Source organism: Elephas maximus, chromosome 2 (genome assembly GCF_024166365.1).
Source record: "Elephas maximus indicus isolate mEleMax1 chromosome 2, mEleMax1 primary haplotype, whole genome shotgun sequence".
NCBI lineage: Eukaryota > Metazoa > Chordata > Mammalia > Proboscidea > Elephantidae > Elephas > Elephas maximus.
The window spans coordinates 28745984-28765281 of record NC_064820.1 but is presented as its reverse complement, the minus strand read 5'-3'; the positions used below and the strand labels follow the sequence as shown (position 1 = coordinate 28765281).

The 19298-nt window shown below is 35.7% G+C and overlaps 1 protein-coding gene across 4 annotated transcripts in view; it reads left to right on the top strand.

Annotated features, from left to right (window-relative positions):
* The window catches only part of CDH10 (cadherin 10), a 143804-nt gene that overhangs the window by 56801 nt on the left and 67705 nt on the right, over positions 1–19298 (top strand). For 3 of the 4 annotated variants that reach the window (XM_049861593.1, XM_049861583.1, XM_049861574.1), the window contains exons 2-4: positions 13517–13811; positions 15287–15406; positions 15816–15983. In XM_049861593.1, the coding sequence (XP_049717550.1) occupies positions 13517–13811; positions 15287–15406; positions 15816–15983 (583 nt within the window). The remainder of the gene's footprint in view (positions 1–13516; positions 13812–15286; positions 15407–15815; positions 15984–19298) is intronic. The other variant, XM_049861603.1, reaches the window with a different exon arrangement.

Below are 19298 nucleotides of genomic sequence, written 5' to 3'. Positions count from 1 at the left end.
TTTTTCTCCATTTATCATGATGTTGCTTATTGGTCCAGTTGTGAGGGTTTTTATTTTCTTTATGTTGAGGTCTAATCCATACTAAAGGCTATGGCCTTTGATCTTCATCAGCAAGTACTTCAAGTCCTCTTTATTTTCGGCAAACAGGGCTATGTCATCTGCATATCTCAGGATGTTAATCAGTCTTCCTCCAATCCTGATACCCCATTCTTCTTCATATAGTCCAGCTTTAATGGTTAGCTCAATTGAATAATTTTAATCATCAGTGGTAGAGGTGCCTTTAAGAGTTTTTTTTTTTTTTTTCCAGTAATGAAGGAATGTAGGCTCTCTGCTACCTCTAACTTTGATTTAATTAAATGTTATAAAGACCTGTAAAGCTAATTATAGGGAAACACTGGTGGCATAGTGGTTAAGAGCTACGGCTGCTAACCAAAAGGTTGGCAGTTTGAATGCACTAGGCACTTCTTGGAAACTCTATGGGGCAGTTCTACTCTGTCCTATAGGATCACTACGAGTTGGAATCACTCGTTGGCAATAGGTTTATAGGTTATATTGTAGAGATTTTAAATAAACTTGCAATTTGAGATTCTAATCCTAAAAATTAACTCAATCTTCACAGTTGTATTTTATTTAATACTACAATTAGAGAGTACAATTTCAATCAAAAATTACGAAAAAAATTATCAGAGACCAAAAGCAAATTGGGTTACAGTAATAGTTATACCACCCACCAGAATAGACACTGATGAAAGTAGGTATAGAAGAAAGAGATGTAAATGTGTATTATTTTTAACTTTAATTTAAACTGATTTTTTGTTTAATTAACTTCCTCCTCAAGAATCCACTCCATAGATCAGCTTCTCTCTCTACTTGCCCCCCTCATCTCAACTAATAGCACGAGTAAAAAAAAACATAAATATAACATCTTCAAATTGAGTATTACTTCCTAGCATTGAGGTTAATATTTGTGCGTGGTGGTGGGAATGGGAGCTCGTTGCCTTCATGTTTTCATTTACACAGCTCTTATTAAAGTTCTTTATTCTTTACTGATGTACTCTAACCTTGCTGGAAAACAGTTTTCCATAAATTTCTCATATCTCTTCATATCCAGGCATTAATGGACATTTTATTTAGAATTACTTACCTTCCCAAATGCAAAGAAAAGATGTCACTTTGATGACCAAGGTATGCCTACCCCAAACCAAGGTCTTTTGGATCGCTTCATAAGCATGTAATACCTGGACAATGAAAAAGGAAGATCAAAGGAGAATTGACATATTTGAATTGTGTATATTGTGGACTGCCAGAAGAATTAATACATCAACCTTGGAGGATGTACAACCAGAGTTCTTAAAAGCCAAAATGGCAAGACTTCCTCTTGCTTACTTTGAACAGGTCATCCAGAAGGAACAGTCACTAGAAAAGTACATCATGTTTAGTAAAGTGGAGGGTCAGTGAAAATGAGGGAAAATCCTCCATGAGATGGATTGAAATAGTGGCTGCAACAATGAACTAAAAAAAAAAAAAAAAAATGAATATGGTACAGGACCAGGCAATATTTCCTTCTATTGTACATAAAGGTCACCATGAGTTGGAGCCAACTGGATGACAGTTAACAACAATCTTTATGAATAGAAGAAATAGAAAATAGTTCCCTTCTGGGACCTACTCTAGCATATAGACAAAAATCTCTTCCTCTTATTTCCAAATAATTTGCTTACAGACACAGAAACAAAGGTAATGCTAACAAATCACATATAAAGTCAGGAATTTCCTGAGTTCAGGGTTTTTAGCTCTGACCCAGATCCACTGTGTGTACTGCTCACTGCCACGTCACTCCCATGAGACTTGGGGGGAAGGTGCACTAATGCAAACATGAAGGTTATGCTGCCTGTTGTCTTCGGAGTAATAAATGACTAAATCCATTTGGTCTCATTGTGTCCCACATTTATGAAATATGGCAAGACAACCTAGCAGCTGCCACCACACTTGCTTAGGAACTGCTTAATTGTGTGAAAACTCTGTTTAAATAGCTTGTAGTTTTCAGCTTATTTTAATGATCAAGCTTGTAAGGAATGAAAAAACATTACAATCCTCTAATGAACTTACTAAACCAACCCAGTTGTCATCAAGTCAGCTCCAGCTCACGGAGCCCACATGTTTTCAGAATAGAACCGTGTTCTATAGGGTTTTCACTAGCTGTGACATATCAGAAGTAGGTCCCATGCCTTTCTTCTGAGGTTTCTTAGGGTGGACATCAATGGCCAACTTTTTGTTTAGTACCAGAGTTTTTAACAATTTGCACCAACCAGAGGCTTCTCACTTAATTCAAAAATATAAAGGAGTAATAAAATGTCACTGATACTTGAGGAAATGCAGCAGAGTTAAAAAAGAACCACATTTAATAAATAGAACATTATGCTCTGGGAAAACAAGAAATGTCAAGGAAGAGTAAACAAATTAAGAATAATTAAATTACATCCTCTGTGAAAGTGGAAAACATTGTTTGAGATTCTTATAATGGATAAAATTTTATTTTATATAATAAATAACAGTGTTAAATGTAAAAGGGGGAAGGGCTAGAAAAATAAGCCAAGGATAAATCCAGAATATCTAATAAACCTTTAATAGAAAACCTAGAAGAAAAAAGATAAAGACTAGAAAACTCAGAGATAATAAACTATAAAATAATGTAATACAATTTTCCCAACACTGAGAAAGACATCAATTATCACACTGAAAGGACTCAATGAAAATTTATTTAGTTTCCAGAATTCTTACCATGAAACTTTAAAATCACGAGGACAATATCCCAGAATTAAATAAATACATATATATATGCATATATATATATATATATATGTCAAAGATATATGGTACTTATTGATACAGATCAAAGACTACAACCTTCAGTATGGATTATACCTCAACATAAAGAAAAAAAAAAAAAAAAACTCACCAATTGGACCAATAATCAACATCATGATAAATGGAGAAAATTTTCCAGTTGTCAAAGATTTCATTTTACTTTAATTCACAATCAATGCCGATGGACGTAGCAGTCAGGAAATCAGAAGACATACTGATTGGGCAAACCTAACTGCAAAAGGCCTGTTTAAGTCTTGAAAAGCAAAGATGTCACTTTAAGAACTAATTTGCGTTTGACCCAAGCCATGCCGTTTTCAGTTGCCTCATATGCATGCAAAGGTTGGACCATGAATAAGGCAGACCGAAGAAGAATTGATGCCTTTGAATTATGGTGTTGACGAAGAATATTGAATATACCGTGGACTGCCAGAAGAATAAACAAGACTGTCTTGAAAGAAATATAGCCAGAGTGCTCCTTGGAAATGAGGATGGCAAGGCTTTGTCTCAGTCTCACCTACTTTGGACATAATATCACATAATCCCTAGAGAAGGACATAATACTTGGCAAAGTGAAGGAGACCCTCAATGAGATGAATTCACACAGTGACTGCAGCAGTGGGCTCAAACATAGCAACAATTTTGAGGATGGCACAGGACCAGTCAGTGTTTTGTTTTATTGTACATAGGGTCTCTATGAGTTGGAACCAACTTGGTGGCACCTAACAACAACCAACTCAAAACCATAACACAGCATTTAAACGTTTTTTTTTTTTATAATTTTGGTTTTCACTACAGAACCAGGAAGTGAGGATTTGATTATTATAGTAGGAGGTATGACTCTTTATGGCTAAATTTTTTTTTTTTGGTCAAAAATTAATTTTGAATGTTCAATTATTTCCTCGTAGCATATTAATACATTAATCATGGCATTTTTAAGTCAGTTTTGTTTTTATAGCATTTTCATTTGCCTTGGGTTTTATTGTTAATGTGTGTGTGTTTGCAAGTGAAAGAAAAAAAAACATGACTTTAGCATATCATGCAGATTACTCATTTTTAAAATTTATTTGTTGAATGACCAGTTTCTAGAAAAATGGATTCTAGAGCTGCTGCTCTGATATTATTCTGAAAGTTCACTTTTGAGTTGTTCTTACTTATTTTTGCATCTTCTATTTTTCGAAAGTGGAGTACTTTTTAATTTTTTTCGAAGTTATTCTTCCCCAAATTATTTTTTTCCCCAAAAAAATGTACAATGGAGGTAGGTTTCTGAGCTTCTGAGCCTTGAATATGCACAACATCTGGAATCATCCCCCCTCTTGGTTGATACTTTAACTGGAAATATGCAATAAAATATATATTACATGTACTATAATGGTGTGGTGAAGAATATTGAACGTATCATTGAATATAACATGGACTGCCAGAAGAACAAACAAATCTGTCTTGGAAAAAGTACAGCCAGAATTCTCCTTGGGAGCAAGGATTACAAGACTTCCTGTCACATACTTTGGACATGTTGTCAGGAGGGACAAGTCCCTGGGGAAGAACATCATGCTTGGTAAAGTAGAGGGTCAGTGAAAAAGAGGAAGACCCTCAATGAGACGGATTGACACAGTAGCTGCAACAATGAGCTCAAGCATAACAATGATTGTGAGGATGGTGCAGGACTCGGCAGTGTTTCATTCTGTTGTACATAGCGTCGGTATGAGACAGAACCGACTTGATGGCACCTAGCAACTAACATTCAATATTATGTTCAAAATAATCTTTCTCAGAAAATTTTAGAAGTTGTACCACTATCTTATAACACCCAATATTGCTGTTAAAAAATCTAGTCAGAATCTGATTTATATTTTAACTGTAGTACGTAAACCAAAGCCAAACCCATTGCTGTCAAGTCGATTCTGACTCATAGTGACTCTGTAAGACTGAGTAGAACTGCATCGTAGGGTTTCTGAGGAGTGGCTGGTGGATTCAAACTGCGTATCTTTTGGTTAGCAGCCAAGCCCTTAACCCCTTTACCACCAGGGCTCCAAAGGTTGTTATGTCAGGAATGGGATTCGAACTCATGCCTCTAGGGGAGACTGCAATCTGAACGCAGTGCCTTAGATCACTCGGCCATCCTGGTGGTGGGTCTAGTATATAGATGTACATGTAGATATAGACATATGCTGTGGGAAGGAGACAAGTTAGAGAGGCATGATATTGTCTGATAAGTTTGTAAAATAAGCATTCCCATCTGATAAAGACCTAAATGTCTTTCAGCCAAATGAGCGATCCTCCTTTTTGGGGGAGAAAGTCAATATTGATTCTTCAATTTCTGACATTGTAGAAAACACAGAAAAGTGAACTAAAATAGAGATCTTTCAAAATAGTTGTCTATGGCTATAATGAGATGGATTGACAAAGTGGCTGTAACAATGGGCTCAAACATAGCAACAAATTGAGTGCATGGCATAGAGCCAGGCAGTATTTCATTCTGTTGTATACAGGGTCTCAGTGAGTCAGAGCTGGGCAGCATCTAACAACAATGATTATAAAACCCGTTGCTATCTATCAATTTTGACTCTTAATGACCCAACGACTATAATTCAGAATCTTTGTACGCCATGATATTTCATGTAACATTGTTTTACACGCACTTTTTTTTTTTCCCCTCCAGGAGAGCATTCATACCTTTTTTCTCATTCTCATTTCAGTCCCTGTCTCAAAAAATCCAATAAATGATAAGAATCCAAACTCCCTTTCATCTGTCTCTCCGTTGTACATAATCCCAGGAGACAGCAGGCAGCTGTCAGGTCTTTCTCCTTTGGGCATCCAGTCACACACCTGTCACTCTATAGCCTTCAAGATAAAAACATCTTTACAATCCTTAGAGACCACAAAGTTTCAAACACTGCCTTGGTTACAGAGTCTCTAAAATCTTTAAGGCCTAAAATACCACATTTAGAATTCCCATCATTCTCTTCAATTTCATTCAATCCAGTTCAACAAATATTTATGTAAATAAACTCATTCAGTGAATACTTATCTCTCTCCTTCCTTTCACACCTCCCTTTCTTGGTGGAAGGAGGAAAGAAAGGTGCCCAACTACTGGTATATGCTATAAAAAAGAATTGGTCTTCTTTCACTAATTCTTCTCTAATCTCTTTTCACCTTATTAATCCAGAATGAATCTCATGGTCTTAAATAATTTGTATTTACTTGACACCTTTTTTAGACATCAATTTACACATATCCTTATATTGTTAATCTGACATGCTGGTGAAAACTCCAAGAGTGGGGAAAAATAAGGTGTAAAAAATATTCGATGTCATTTTCAGGCCACAAAAGGATACCTTGTTAACTCAGTGATTTTCAAAATTATAAGAAAGAGGATGCCAGGCTTCTAATATGAATCTTCTCTAAATTATTTCCCCAATAACTCTCTTAATAGAAGGGATAAACTAAGACATTAGGAAGAGTAGATCTAATGTGTAATATACATACTACACAAGATATTATAGGATTCTTCAAAATATTTAAAGATCTTTTTTCTCACCCCTTGCAAGTCCTCTAATGTAATAGGCATATTTTCTGCAGTGAAGTGAAAAGCAATGCCAAATAGCTCTGATCATATAGCATCTACTGTAAACATGAGATCAAATCAAAACAGGTCTGTATGTCACACGGACCCTCCTCAGCTCTGTCTGGGTTTTTTTCCTCTTTGGAACTTTCTCTGCTTCCTTTATTTTACATTTTTACAAAAACACATTTGCCACCCTTTGAAGCAGATAATGCCCTGTTTTTACAGGCATGTCTATGGCAAAATTAAATAAATGTCTTCAGTATAATCCTGGTGTCTTTGCAGTACTAACAAAGGAAACTTTCTCTTTCCTTTGAGATGCAACATTTTTCAAGATGTGTGTAATCCACGGTGCTATCAAGAGATGACGTCTGGCATTTTGTGGAGCTTTGTGCTAAGAAGTCTGACCTGTTACAGGGTCTCAAGTAATCCATATGCCTTAAAAGAGGGTCCCTACAGCTTGAGGACCATCCTAGACTGAACTCACTTGCCAGGCCAAGTCATACGCACCAGGCCAAATTTCATCAGGCTGCACTCTTAGAAGAACTTCAAAGGAAAAGAGATTTCCCTAGTAGCTGAATCCAGACCCCTTTGGTGTCTTTACTTTTGGATGAGATTTCTGGGAAACCTGTTCAAATGTGAAAAACATCACTTAATTTGCTTGCCAAGCACTAAGCTTTGAGCGTTCATTCATCTTTTAAATCCTCTATACTTGACTTTGGTTCCAGAAATAAATTGTTCAGAATTTCTTCATCAATCTAAATTAAGTACTATGGACCGTTTTTCAATTATTATAATTTTATGTGCAATTTGGTCTATTGATAATTTAGCCATTATCCTTATTTCTATTTTTGAACATTTGTTTCATTGGATTTTATAAAATTGGTCTGTGTTTTCCTATATTATTAATAAAAAGTCCCTGGACAGAACAAACTACACTTGGGGGATTATTTTTCAAATTTGACTCTGTGAACTTCTCAAAGTCCAATTTAAAGTCTGCATTACACACCCTTTTTCCTCAGCCCCAACAAAATGAGTAACTACTTAGTTATTTCTGACCAGATTGCGTTTGCTGGCTTTAACGTGCCTTCAGATACTTCCTGATTCTGGGCCATCACCACTAGGATTTTAATTGGATGTAAATTTGAAGTTGTTTGATTCAATGCTTTATCTCCCACTTGATGTCATGTTACTTACTGGAGCAATTAGAGGAGAATGCCAATGTTGATGGCACCAAAATAGCATCACATATTTGCTACATTCTGGATTTTTTTTTTAAAAGCAAGTATGGAGTATCTTGGCTCTTGGAAAGAAAAGCAGGCATAAAATTACCACTGTACATTAGAAAACCCATTCAAAAATTTCTGGTATTTTTAGATTAATGAACATAAACAAAAATAACCAGAAATTGTTTAACTCAGATAGTGAATTTTAGCCCTTTACATTCTTACTAAAGGAGCCCTGGTGGCACAATGGTTAAGCACTGGGCTTCTAACTGAAAAGTCGATGATTTGAATCCACCCAGCAGCTTTGTGGGAGAAAGATCTGGTAATCTGCTCCCTTAAAGATTACCACCTAGAAAACCTTATGAAGCAGTTCTATTCTGTTACATGGGGTCATTATTAGTTGAAAAGCTACTGAATGGCACACAATAACACTCTTACTAAAATATAATATTTCCTGTAACTCGTTGATCAAAACGTGTCCTGTAAAGAACAATCATAACGATTACAAATATAAATCTTAATTCCCTGTACTGTCTTTTTCTGGTTTTGGAATGCAATCTTATACCATCATTGACAATATATAAAAAGGTATCAGTATTCTGAATGAGAAAGATTGTCACATAACAATATAAGTTCTTCTGAAAGAGTAATCTGATATTTTCTGGCAGTATTAGTGTTGTTAGGTGCTGTCAAGTGAGTTTGGACTCATAGCAACCCTAAGAACGATAGAACAAAACACTGCCCAGTTCTGTGCCATCCTCACCATGGCTGTTATGCTTGAGTCTATTGTTGTAGCCACTGTGTCAATCCATCTTGTTGAGGCCCTTCCTCTTTTTTGCTGACCCTCAACTTTACCAAGCATGATGTCCTTCTCCAGGGATTGATCCCTCCTGATAACACGTCCAAACTATGACTTTTTTTTTTTTTTTTAATTTTTAGGCATTATTTTTTCTAAACAAGGGTGAACGTATAAGCTAAAATATTTTTATCTATTACTATTTTGGTAACAAATGAGCTAGCTCCCTGTACTTCTTAGATAATATGATTGCTTTTAATAACATATCCTCATTTTTTCGTGAGTCACTGGAAAATAAAAATGAAGCAGTACTGAGAGCCAAAGTTTCCAGAACACATCTCCTGTCCTGGTATATAAATTCTGTTTAACATTGGCTTGTTGTAAGAAGAGACTGGATCTCAGTCACTTCATCTTAAACAATGTTTGACGTAAGACTTGATAAGCCTAAAGATCTCTCTTAGCCTGAAAACTTCCTTTTATGTAAATATCTTAAGATGAGTAGTTTATTTGGAATGCTACAAAATTATTATGAAACCTGCCACGTTTCAAAATATATTTCCATTAATTTGTTTTTAAACTACTTCTTTAAATTCAATATATTATTTAGTATTAAATATTAAACTACTTAATAGAACCAAATGTAATAATGAATTATACGTAAACTTATGTAAATTTAAAAAGTTAATAAGAAAATGACTTTCCAATATGCAACACAGTACCAGTTGTTCTATTTTCATTAATTGTCATGTATCTTGCCATGTCCTTTATCTGCGTGTGAATTTACAAGGAACACAGCAGGTTGTGAATTTTTAATAGGCTTTCTTCAAGGAAGGAAAGGTCAGCATTAACATAAAATTCTTCTTTAAAATTTGTGGCACAAATGTTTCACACCAGAGAACAGGTGTTACAGAGAGACTAAAGCCACAATAATCTGACATTGTTTCTATGTTTAAGGAAAACTTAATGTCTCATGTAATAAAATAGCACAAGGTCAAATCAATACGAAAGTTATTTCTCTCAAAGTAGGTTTTGTAAGTTATTTGGCATATGATCCATAATTCCATTTCTCAACAACGTAAACAACTGGTTCTGTTCATTTAAGGTTTCAATAAATCCAAGCGTGGATACTCAATATTCAAATAAAAAGAAAAGGGTAATGAGAAAACTATAGTTGTATGGACTAACCTTTTTCTGATCTTCACTAAATGAGTTGAAATGTGAAATAAAATTGTATCACACACACGGAAGGAATGAGGAAGAAAAACAATAACAGGAAAAGGGCACAGAAATACGCAAATAAATCCATAATTTAAATAATAAAGAGAAACTTAAAAAGAAGAGAAGAAACAGTTCAGGAGACTCCACCTAAAGAACTTTGGGCATTGACCTCATTGTGTATGTATTAGGAAATCAGTATCAAAAGCAGCATTCCTATTAGTTTTTTTTTTTTTTTTTTTTAATTGTATTCCATTAGTTTTAACCGGAGAATGAAGTAATTCCCCAATTCTCAGGAAAATAGAAGTTCATCTCTCTGCTTCACTTATTGTAGCAAATATATGTTGTAACTTCTTTAATTATATATGTGTCCAGTTCTCAATTTTTTTTTTTTAATTCATCTTTTGGTAGTCATAGACTAATGTCAATCCCCCATATATAGCCACTTTTGCCCTGAATTCTATTGCTAACGTTCAGTTGTTTCCTTTTGTAATACAGTTGTTTTCTTTGTAATTCAAATTATTAATGCAAACTTTAATAGCTCAAGGAAAAAATTGTAAATTTGGCCTCTTAAGATCAAGAGTTGTAAATTCATCGATCCAATTTGCTTCCCTTGATTATAATCCCTTTGAAAAACGTAGAAATTTTCTCATTTTTTTGATTGTCAAAGCCATGGTCAAACTTCCAAGCTTCATTCCTTTGATACTCTACTACCTACTAAAAAAAAAAAAAAAAAATTTTTTTTTTTTTTTTAGTAGTCATGTTCTATTTTCTAATCCAACAGAAACTCTCACAGCATGTGGTCTCATTACAAGATTTTAGTTCAACTCTCTATAGTGTAAGTGAAGGCAAAAACCGTGCTATAATTTATAGTAAAACAGAACTGTATAAAAACTCTATCTCACCATATTAGCAACTCTTTTGCATGTCTTACTAATTAGGAGAGCAGGACTGGTCTTAATGATTCTAGTCTTGCCTTACATCCTTCTCCACCTCAAATTCATGCTTTATATTCAGCCAGTGTTCTTTCTAAGATGTAACATTTATAAAATGTAAAATTTTCTCAGCTCCAAACCTCGACTCATTCTTTACCTGGTAGCTTAGAGGTCGTATGCTTAAGGAAATCCTCACTCATTCCTGTTGAACAAACAGGCCTCCACAGCCCTCATCGCCTAGAATGGAGCTATTTATCTTTATATAAATAAGCCAATTCTTAAAAAGGTCAGCAAATACTTTTCAATTGAAATTATTGAATGAATAGACAATAAACATCATAAATTTTTTTTTTAAACATCATAACTGTCTACTAAAGAACAAAATTTTCTGACCAAATGGGTAATAACATCAATAAACTTGAATGATTTTGATGCCCAGACTGAACAAGAAATATGCAATGCTTAGATCTGACATTTGGAAAATTGCCACTATATTGCACATTCACAGAATCAGAAAGTTTCCTGGCAACTGTGCATATTTTCAATTACTAAGAAGCATTAGTCTCGTTAATTTTTGAGAGTGGCTCCCTGGACAACACAGTCATATGTTACTTTTGAGAGTTTTTAGTTAAAAGCAGGCATTTTTTGAGTTTCTCAACAATAGTTTAAGAATACCTAAAATTCAGTAAGAAACTGTTTGTTACGTGATTTTTGCCTCCAAAGTACATATTCATTTGAGGTTTTCTTTAACCATTAAAAGAAATATTTCTGCTATTTAGATAACAAAAAAAAAAATGGAATTTCATTCATAAGTGACTAGTAAATGTTAATCACCACAAACAACCAAAAAGTTGATTGTGCTTTTGTAGAACCAGCAATCCTTATTAATATAAAATACTGCTAATTTGATGACGTATGTTTGTTGATGGGAAACCCTGGTAGTGTAGTGGTTAAGTACTACTGCTGCTAACCAAAAGGTCAGCAGTTCGAATCTGCCAGGTGCTCCTTGGAAACCCCGTGGGGCAGGTCTACTCTGTCCTGTGGGGTGCTATGAGTCAGAATTGACTCGACGGCAGTGGGCTTTTTTTTTGGTGGGGTTTGTTGATGTAAGTAATCTAAAGAAAAAAAAAAAATCAAATATATTTAGGTCAATGTATAACTCCATACAATTTTTTCACATAATTGAAGACTATTGTCTCCGATTTTTAATTTTGTAGGCTATAGGTCAGTGTACCTGTTCTAATTTATGTCTACATTGTACCAAAAAAAACAAACCAAATCAGCTGCTCTCAAGTTGATTTCAACTCATAGCAACCCTATAGGATAGAGTAGAAATGCCCCATAGTGTTTCCAAGGACCAGCTGGTGGATTTGAAATGGTGACCTTTTGGTTAGCAGCCAAGCTCTTAACCACTGTGCCACCAGAGCTCCATCTACATTGTAGATGCATATTGAAAAGAAAACGTGCCGGTATTGATATCTAAATTGCAATATGCTTTGTAGAAATTAAGAAAATCTATGCATTTAAAACATCATGATCTCTTATTGCAAATAATCGAACTGTGATCCTAGGATGTAAAAATGTATATTGGCTGGGTGGTAAAACTAAAGAAAAACTTATAATTCCTATGTTTTACAAAGCCATGCTCTAATCTTCCTATAGGGAAGCCCCTCCCTTCAGGGTAAGAATTCAATGGCAGGAAAGAGATATACTCACCTGGAATCCACACATCTCTATATAGACCATGATCAAGATATTTGGGACCCATCGTTGTTGTTGTTAGGTGCCTTCAAGTCAGTTCTGACTCATAGAGGACCTATGTACAACAGAACGACACAGTATTCCCTGCCAATGACCCTGAGCTTACTTCCAGGTCCTGGGAGGTTCTCTTTCCCAGGCCAGTTACCCAAAGGCCAAACTCACCCTCTGGTGTATGTACCTCTAACCCTCAGGGTGGGCTAAATGGGCATCTGTTGAAAAATAACATAAATGTAATTATCCCATGGCATGGGCTTGTGTGTTGGGAATTGTACTGAGCTGGATGTGCACTGGGCTGTGAAGTCCACATGAGTGTGTGCAAAACTCTTTGCAGTGACTGATTGATTCTGGAAAATTAGTGTTGTGGAAACAGGCAAGGGGGTAGGAAAGAGGATTGCCCTGCATTGCCTTGTTCCTGTACAAAACTTGTCCCTTGAGGTTATTAAGAAGATATTATTTGACAAGGTAAGAAGCTAGAATATATTTCATTTTACAGTTCATTCACTTGACTTATAAGTATAAAATATATACCTAACACCATATAAAATATATAGTCATGTTATTTGGCCACCCATTTATACTCTGAGCCCAGCAATCATTAGTGAAGCAGTCACTGTCTTTTGTATGGACTAGAATTAAGAAGCATGACGTTTGCAGAAGTAGGAGCTATGTCTTATACAACTTTCTGTGTGCTTCATTTCTTAAGATACTGCTAATCCCCCAAGAGAAATTCAAAGATTAGCAATAAGTTTATAGGAGATGAATTCCTCCATAATATGACAGCATGAGAATTTTCCATTCACAGGAAAGAGCTGAGAGGAGCAATTTTTACACCAACATATCAAGACTAAAGCGTTAGGTTTCTATCAGGAGTTATTTGTTCATCAGAATGGTTTATCAAGCAAAGGGTAGAGAAGAGTGTGTTTGGTTTATTTCTTTTAGAATACAGGTTACACTAATATGCAAAAGGCTATTGTTAAAACAAAAGGCTAGAGTGTAGACACACTTACTCAAGTCTCATTTCAAGCACTAAAGACAGCTGACCCCATTATTCAGACAACTGTCTCCATTATCCCAGGGACATTTTTTGAGTGTTTTCAGCATTTATGTACCTTTAGACGGTATCATGGATATGCCCTTTTTTTATTTCCTGTAGCTTCATTCAGACCAAGATAAAGGAGATGGATCACTCAAATATATTTTATCTGGAGATGGAGCTGGTACTCTTTTTATTATTGATGAAAAAACAGGTGACATCCATGCCACAAGAAGAATCGATAGGGAGGAAAAGGCCTTTTATACTCTCCGTGCACAAGCTATTAACAGAAGAACTTTGAGGCCAGTAGAACCAGAGTCTGAGTTTGTGATAAAAATCCATGATATCAATGACAATGAGCCAACGTTCCCAGAAGAAATTTATACAGCCACTGTTCCTGAAATGTCCGTTGTAGGTAAGTCCCTTTATAATGTTTGTAATGGCATTCAAAAAGTTAAAAAAAAAAAAAAAAATTGAGGCAATCTTAAAATAATGTGATCAATGTACTGAAATCTTTGATACCTTAGAAAGAATATGTATTTAATTATCTCATTTGGTAAACAGTGATTCAGAAAAAAAAAGTTTAATGCATTTTCACTAAACCTTTACAACACAAGAAAGTAGACATTTCCATCAAAAATGAAGAAAATGTCAGCGAACATCAGTTGAAAACTAAAAATACACATTTTTCGTCATATGAATTGGGATAACAGCTGTGTGAAATCTTGCTGGCAAACATATTATAAATACATTTAGGACATAATAGATGTGATACAGAGCATTCGCATATGTACCTTAGTCATAATTTACCTTAAGAATCTATCTTGGTTTTCAAGACAATAAGAACGAAAGTATTGCTTAGATTATCTAATTGTTTGAAATTCAAAACCATCTTTTCTTTACATCCATTATATATAGTAAGATAGAAGACGTAAACAACATTCAACAAATCAGAATGCCACTGTTCAGTGTAAATAAGTGGAAGGTCTATTTGTGGGTAAAAAAGTTAAGACTGCTTTAATTTTTTCTTTTTTTAATTACATAGAGAATGGCAGATAATTAAAATCACCAAGAAACACCGATAACATATTTGGGAAACACCGATAATATATTTGGAGAGCTCTATCTATCTTTTTTTTTTTTACTGAAAAAATGGATTCATTTCTCACATGTGGTTGAAGTTGTATAAACCCATGAAACAATTCCTGGTCTTCCTTTTTTTTCTTTTTTTCTCGGAACATTTATTATAGCAATTTCTCTGCATTTCTCAAGAATATTATCCTGGGATTTTCATTTAATATTTACTCCACTTAATTCCAAATTCTTTTGCCAACCCTTCTTACTGTAGAGCCTTTTTAAACATCCTGAACTTCATTTAATAGCTTTTAATAGTTCATAGTATCTGGGTTCTTCTTGGAAAGTTTCTAAGTTTAGAATTTAATATATTCAGAAAATCGTATTTTAGAGAAATGTTAATTATTTTATAGTTAATTAGTCAAGAGGGGGAAGAAGAGAATACGTACTCCTTTGTGATTAGATGTGCCCTTTACACGAAACCAATCTATTATATGAAAATGAATTTCAACATCAAGCATGAGTGTATATAAAGTGACTGTATTTATTATAATCTGTTCCACTGTAGCCTTACCTATTGCATACATAAAAAAAAGAACCCGTTGACTACATATATATATATATGTTATGTATTGAACTCCAAGTTTTTCAGTAATAATACTACACACACACACTATTTTCATCCAAATTATGTATAAATGTTTCTTTAAGAGGTCATTATTAAAGCCAAAAATCATTCAAGTCTTCAATGAAAACCAGTACTTTTGCTCCTCCTTCTGGTACTATGCAGAACTAAGCTGAATTTGGATACTTCAGGTACTTCGGTGGTGCAAGTCACAGCTACAGATGCTGATGACCCTTCGTATGGGAACAGTGCCAGAGTCATTTACAGCATACTTCAAGGCCAACCCTATTTCTCTGTGGAGCCTGAAACAGGTTAGGAATATTGAATCACTTTTTGTTAATACAATGATTGTTATGATTCTTATAAGTAGAAAGATGAGAAAATAAGGATAAAACTTTAATGTTAATACTTGATATGAATTCAAAATTAAGCAATGGAGAGAAATGAATAGGAATATAACTGTTTTTATGTCATTTTTTTCACTAGTCATGAGTTTTTGATCACTAAAAAATGCATATGGTATTCTTTAAGAAATAGATATCACAAATTATGAAATGTTTACATTGAGCCATCATTTTTCAATTTCTAAACAATAAAAATTAGTAGGAAAGTAAATTTTCTATCTCAAAAGATCACTCCCCTAAGGTGTTATTTGTGGGCTTAATACAATAATAATTGATAATTGATAAGAATAATAAGAATTTTTCTATTTTCTTCAAGGTATAATCAGGACTGCTTTGCCAAACATGAACAGGGAAAACAGAGAACAATACCAAGTGGTAATCCAGGCCAAAGACATGGGTGGCCAGATGGGTGGCTTATCAGGGACCACCACAGTGAACATCACACTTACCGACGTCAATGACAATCCGCCTCGCTTTCCCCAGAGTAAGCTATCTTTAATAGTCTTTTTGCAGGACGAAAGTTTTGGAGTTAAATAGTAATTGTTGTTGTGTGCCACTGAGTGGATTCTGACTCATAACGACCCTACAGGACAGAGCAGAATTGCCCCGCAGGGTTTCCAAGGTTGTAAATCTTTACAGAAGCAGATACCGCATCTTTCTTCTATGGAGCCACTGACCTTTTCAGCTAGCAGTTAAGTAATTAAACCTTGTGCCACTAGGCACCATTTAAAATAATAATAATAAGCAACTAACGGTCATTTAACTTAAATCAAAAATGTGTTACAAAACTGTGTTTCCTAATGATTACACTGTTATTAAAAGATACAATTAAATATTTCAGTCATATTTCATTCAAAGGACTTAGGATCACGAACTCTCATTACAGATATTTTTTTCAGTTAGAAAAAGGAAATAATTTCTTATTTAAAGAAGTCAAAGCCATGTTTTTACAATGGATGTATTCGTTTTTATTTAGATGTTTCATAAAGAGAATTTGATGTTGAGGGTAAAATTTTCCAATTAAAAATGTAATTTGACACGTTAAAAGGGCTCAGCTAGAAAAGGTTCTAAAGAAATAATACTTATTCCTTTACACTAAAGACCTTAATTGAAAAGAATGATGATCTAGGAATACACTGTAATGTTTTTATTTTTTTAAAAGCATTTTGCCTCTTTTCTATGATATTTTTGTCTCACTTAAATTGTGAATACCTGCATGATATAGATTGAGTTGTTTAAAATCCTGTGTGGAAATATTATAAATTTCAGGTAGGATTTTCTTCAGCTAACTAACCACATGCCTTTGTGTCTTATGCTGGGTTCCCTACAGAAGCAAAACCAGTAAAATGTATAAATATATACATATAGAGAGATTTATATCCAGGGAATGGCTCATGAGATTGTAGACACTACAAAGTCCCAAGTCTGTGGGTCAGGCTGTAGGCTTCTCCTGACTCACCTAGCTGCAGGGGCTGACAAATCCCAAGATCAGCAGGCAAGAAGGCAGATAAGCTGCTAACTCGAGTTCCAAGAACCTGACAAACAAGACAAACAAGAGTCACCTGCAAGATTCGCAGGGAGAAAAAGCCTACTGGCCTTGCCAGAAAGTCCATCTGTATGGGTTGCAGAAAACACTTCAAGGAAATTCCCTTTCAACTGATTGGCTACACACAGCAGATCCCATCATGGAGGTGAGCACATTATATCAGATCTTATCAGGAAGGGGATTACATCATTACAAAGCTGCCAAGCTACATTATAACCACCAAATCACTGAGAATCATGGCACAGCCAAGTTGATACACAACCTTATCCATCACAGTCCACCCCTTGTCAACTTGACACCTATGTACATCTCTAAAAAAAGAAAATTATAAAGTCATACTTGCGCCTAACATGATACAACCAACATGCACACAACCAATAATGCACTAGCCCTGCTTACATCTTATATTTTATAAGTGAAAAAAACAAAAATATTTGTTGCACATCTACAAGGCAGAAATACTCGTAACAATTACAGTCCCCATTTCTGCAACTGGTCACATAGTTGTAGTAACTGATATTTAGAACTACCTTCTTCCATCACCCATTCTGTATTTCCTTTGTCCTCAGCAAGCACCTCAGCTGGTCGTGGTTCTTTGCCAGGTGGGGTGACCCAGCCTTCATTCCTGAAGGCTCTGGACCATTAATAGTCATGTCAGAATTGGTTGCTGTAGTTTTCCAGTGACTTCAGTTACAAGGCGTGGCAGCACTAAGAGACGCCCTAAGGGATTGCCTGCATTCCAGACATATTCTTCTTATCTCCATTATGTAATGTCAATTTGATTTCCTCTTGTTAATCAGAATCAATCATATCAACCAATATGGTACTCCCTTCTTTGCCTGTTGAGTCAGAGGCATAAGGAGCCTAAAGTGGTCAAGTGGCATTCTTAACTTCCAGATCAATGAAATCAGTGATGTGTCTCCAGATGAGAGCATTCTTCCCTTTGGAACTAAGACCTCTAGACCTGCAGAACATAGGGTAGTGGAGACAGGAAACAAAAATCTTGTGAGTGGGTCACTAGGGGTAATAGTAAGCAGTGCCACTCCCATTTCCACCCATTGATTCCTGGACCCACGAATCCTGGCTATGGGAGGTACAGCACCATATACTGGATGCTGGTTTAGAGCAAATACAGCCTCCTGGAGAACATTTCCCAAACCCTGAAAGATATTGCCACCTACCTGACACTGTAATTGTGTCTTTAGAAGGCTATTTCATCGTTCTATCAAGCCAGCTACTTCAGGATGATAGGAAACATGGTAAGACCAGTGAATTCTGTGAGCATGGGCCCACTGTGACACTTCATTTGCTGTGAAATGAGTCCCTCATTCTGAGGCAATGCAGTGTAGATACCATGATGGTGGATAACTCATTTTATAAGTTCATGGATGACAGTTTTGACAGAAACATTGCATGTAGGGAACTCAAACCCATATCCAGAGTAAGTGTCTATACCAGTAGGAACAAAATGCTACCCTTTCCATGATAGAATTGGTCCAATGTAATCAACCTGCTACCAGGTTGATCACCTCAAGGAATGGTGCCATATGTTGGTCTCTGCTGCTGGCAGATGGGGCACTCAGCGGTGGCTGTAGTCAAGTCGGCTTTAGCGAATGGAGGTTCACATTGCTGAACCCAGGCATAACCTCCATCCCTCCCAACATGGCTGGTTTGTTCATGAGCCATTGGGCAATGAAGGGAGTGGCAAGAGAAAAAATATGAATGGTTTCCACAGAACGTGTCATCCTATCCTCTTGATTGTTAGAAACCTCCTTCGCTGAAGTTACCCTTTGTTGAACATTCACATGAGACACAAATATCTTCACTACTTTGGTCCACTCAGAAAGCTCTCTCTACATACCTCTTCCCCATTCCTCCTTGTCTCCAATTTTCCAATCATGTTCCTTCCAAACCATTGGCCACAGCCTATGAATTGGTATAAAATTGCACATCTGGCCATTTCTTCTACCAAGCAAAGTGAAGAGCCAGGTGCACTGTACAAAATTCTGTCCATTGTGAGGATTTTCCTTCACCAGTGTTCTTCAGGAAGGTTCCAGAAAGGGACTGTAGTGCTGCTGCTGTCCACTGTATATCACACAGAATCATCTGTAAACCAGGCAGGAGTTTCTCTTCCTCAATCAACTGATCATAAGGAACTCCCCATGAGGCCATAGGTGCAGACTGGGAAATGGAAGGTAATGCAACAGGAGTGGAGACCATGGGCATTTGGCCACTTCCTCATAGAACTTACTT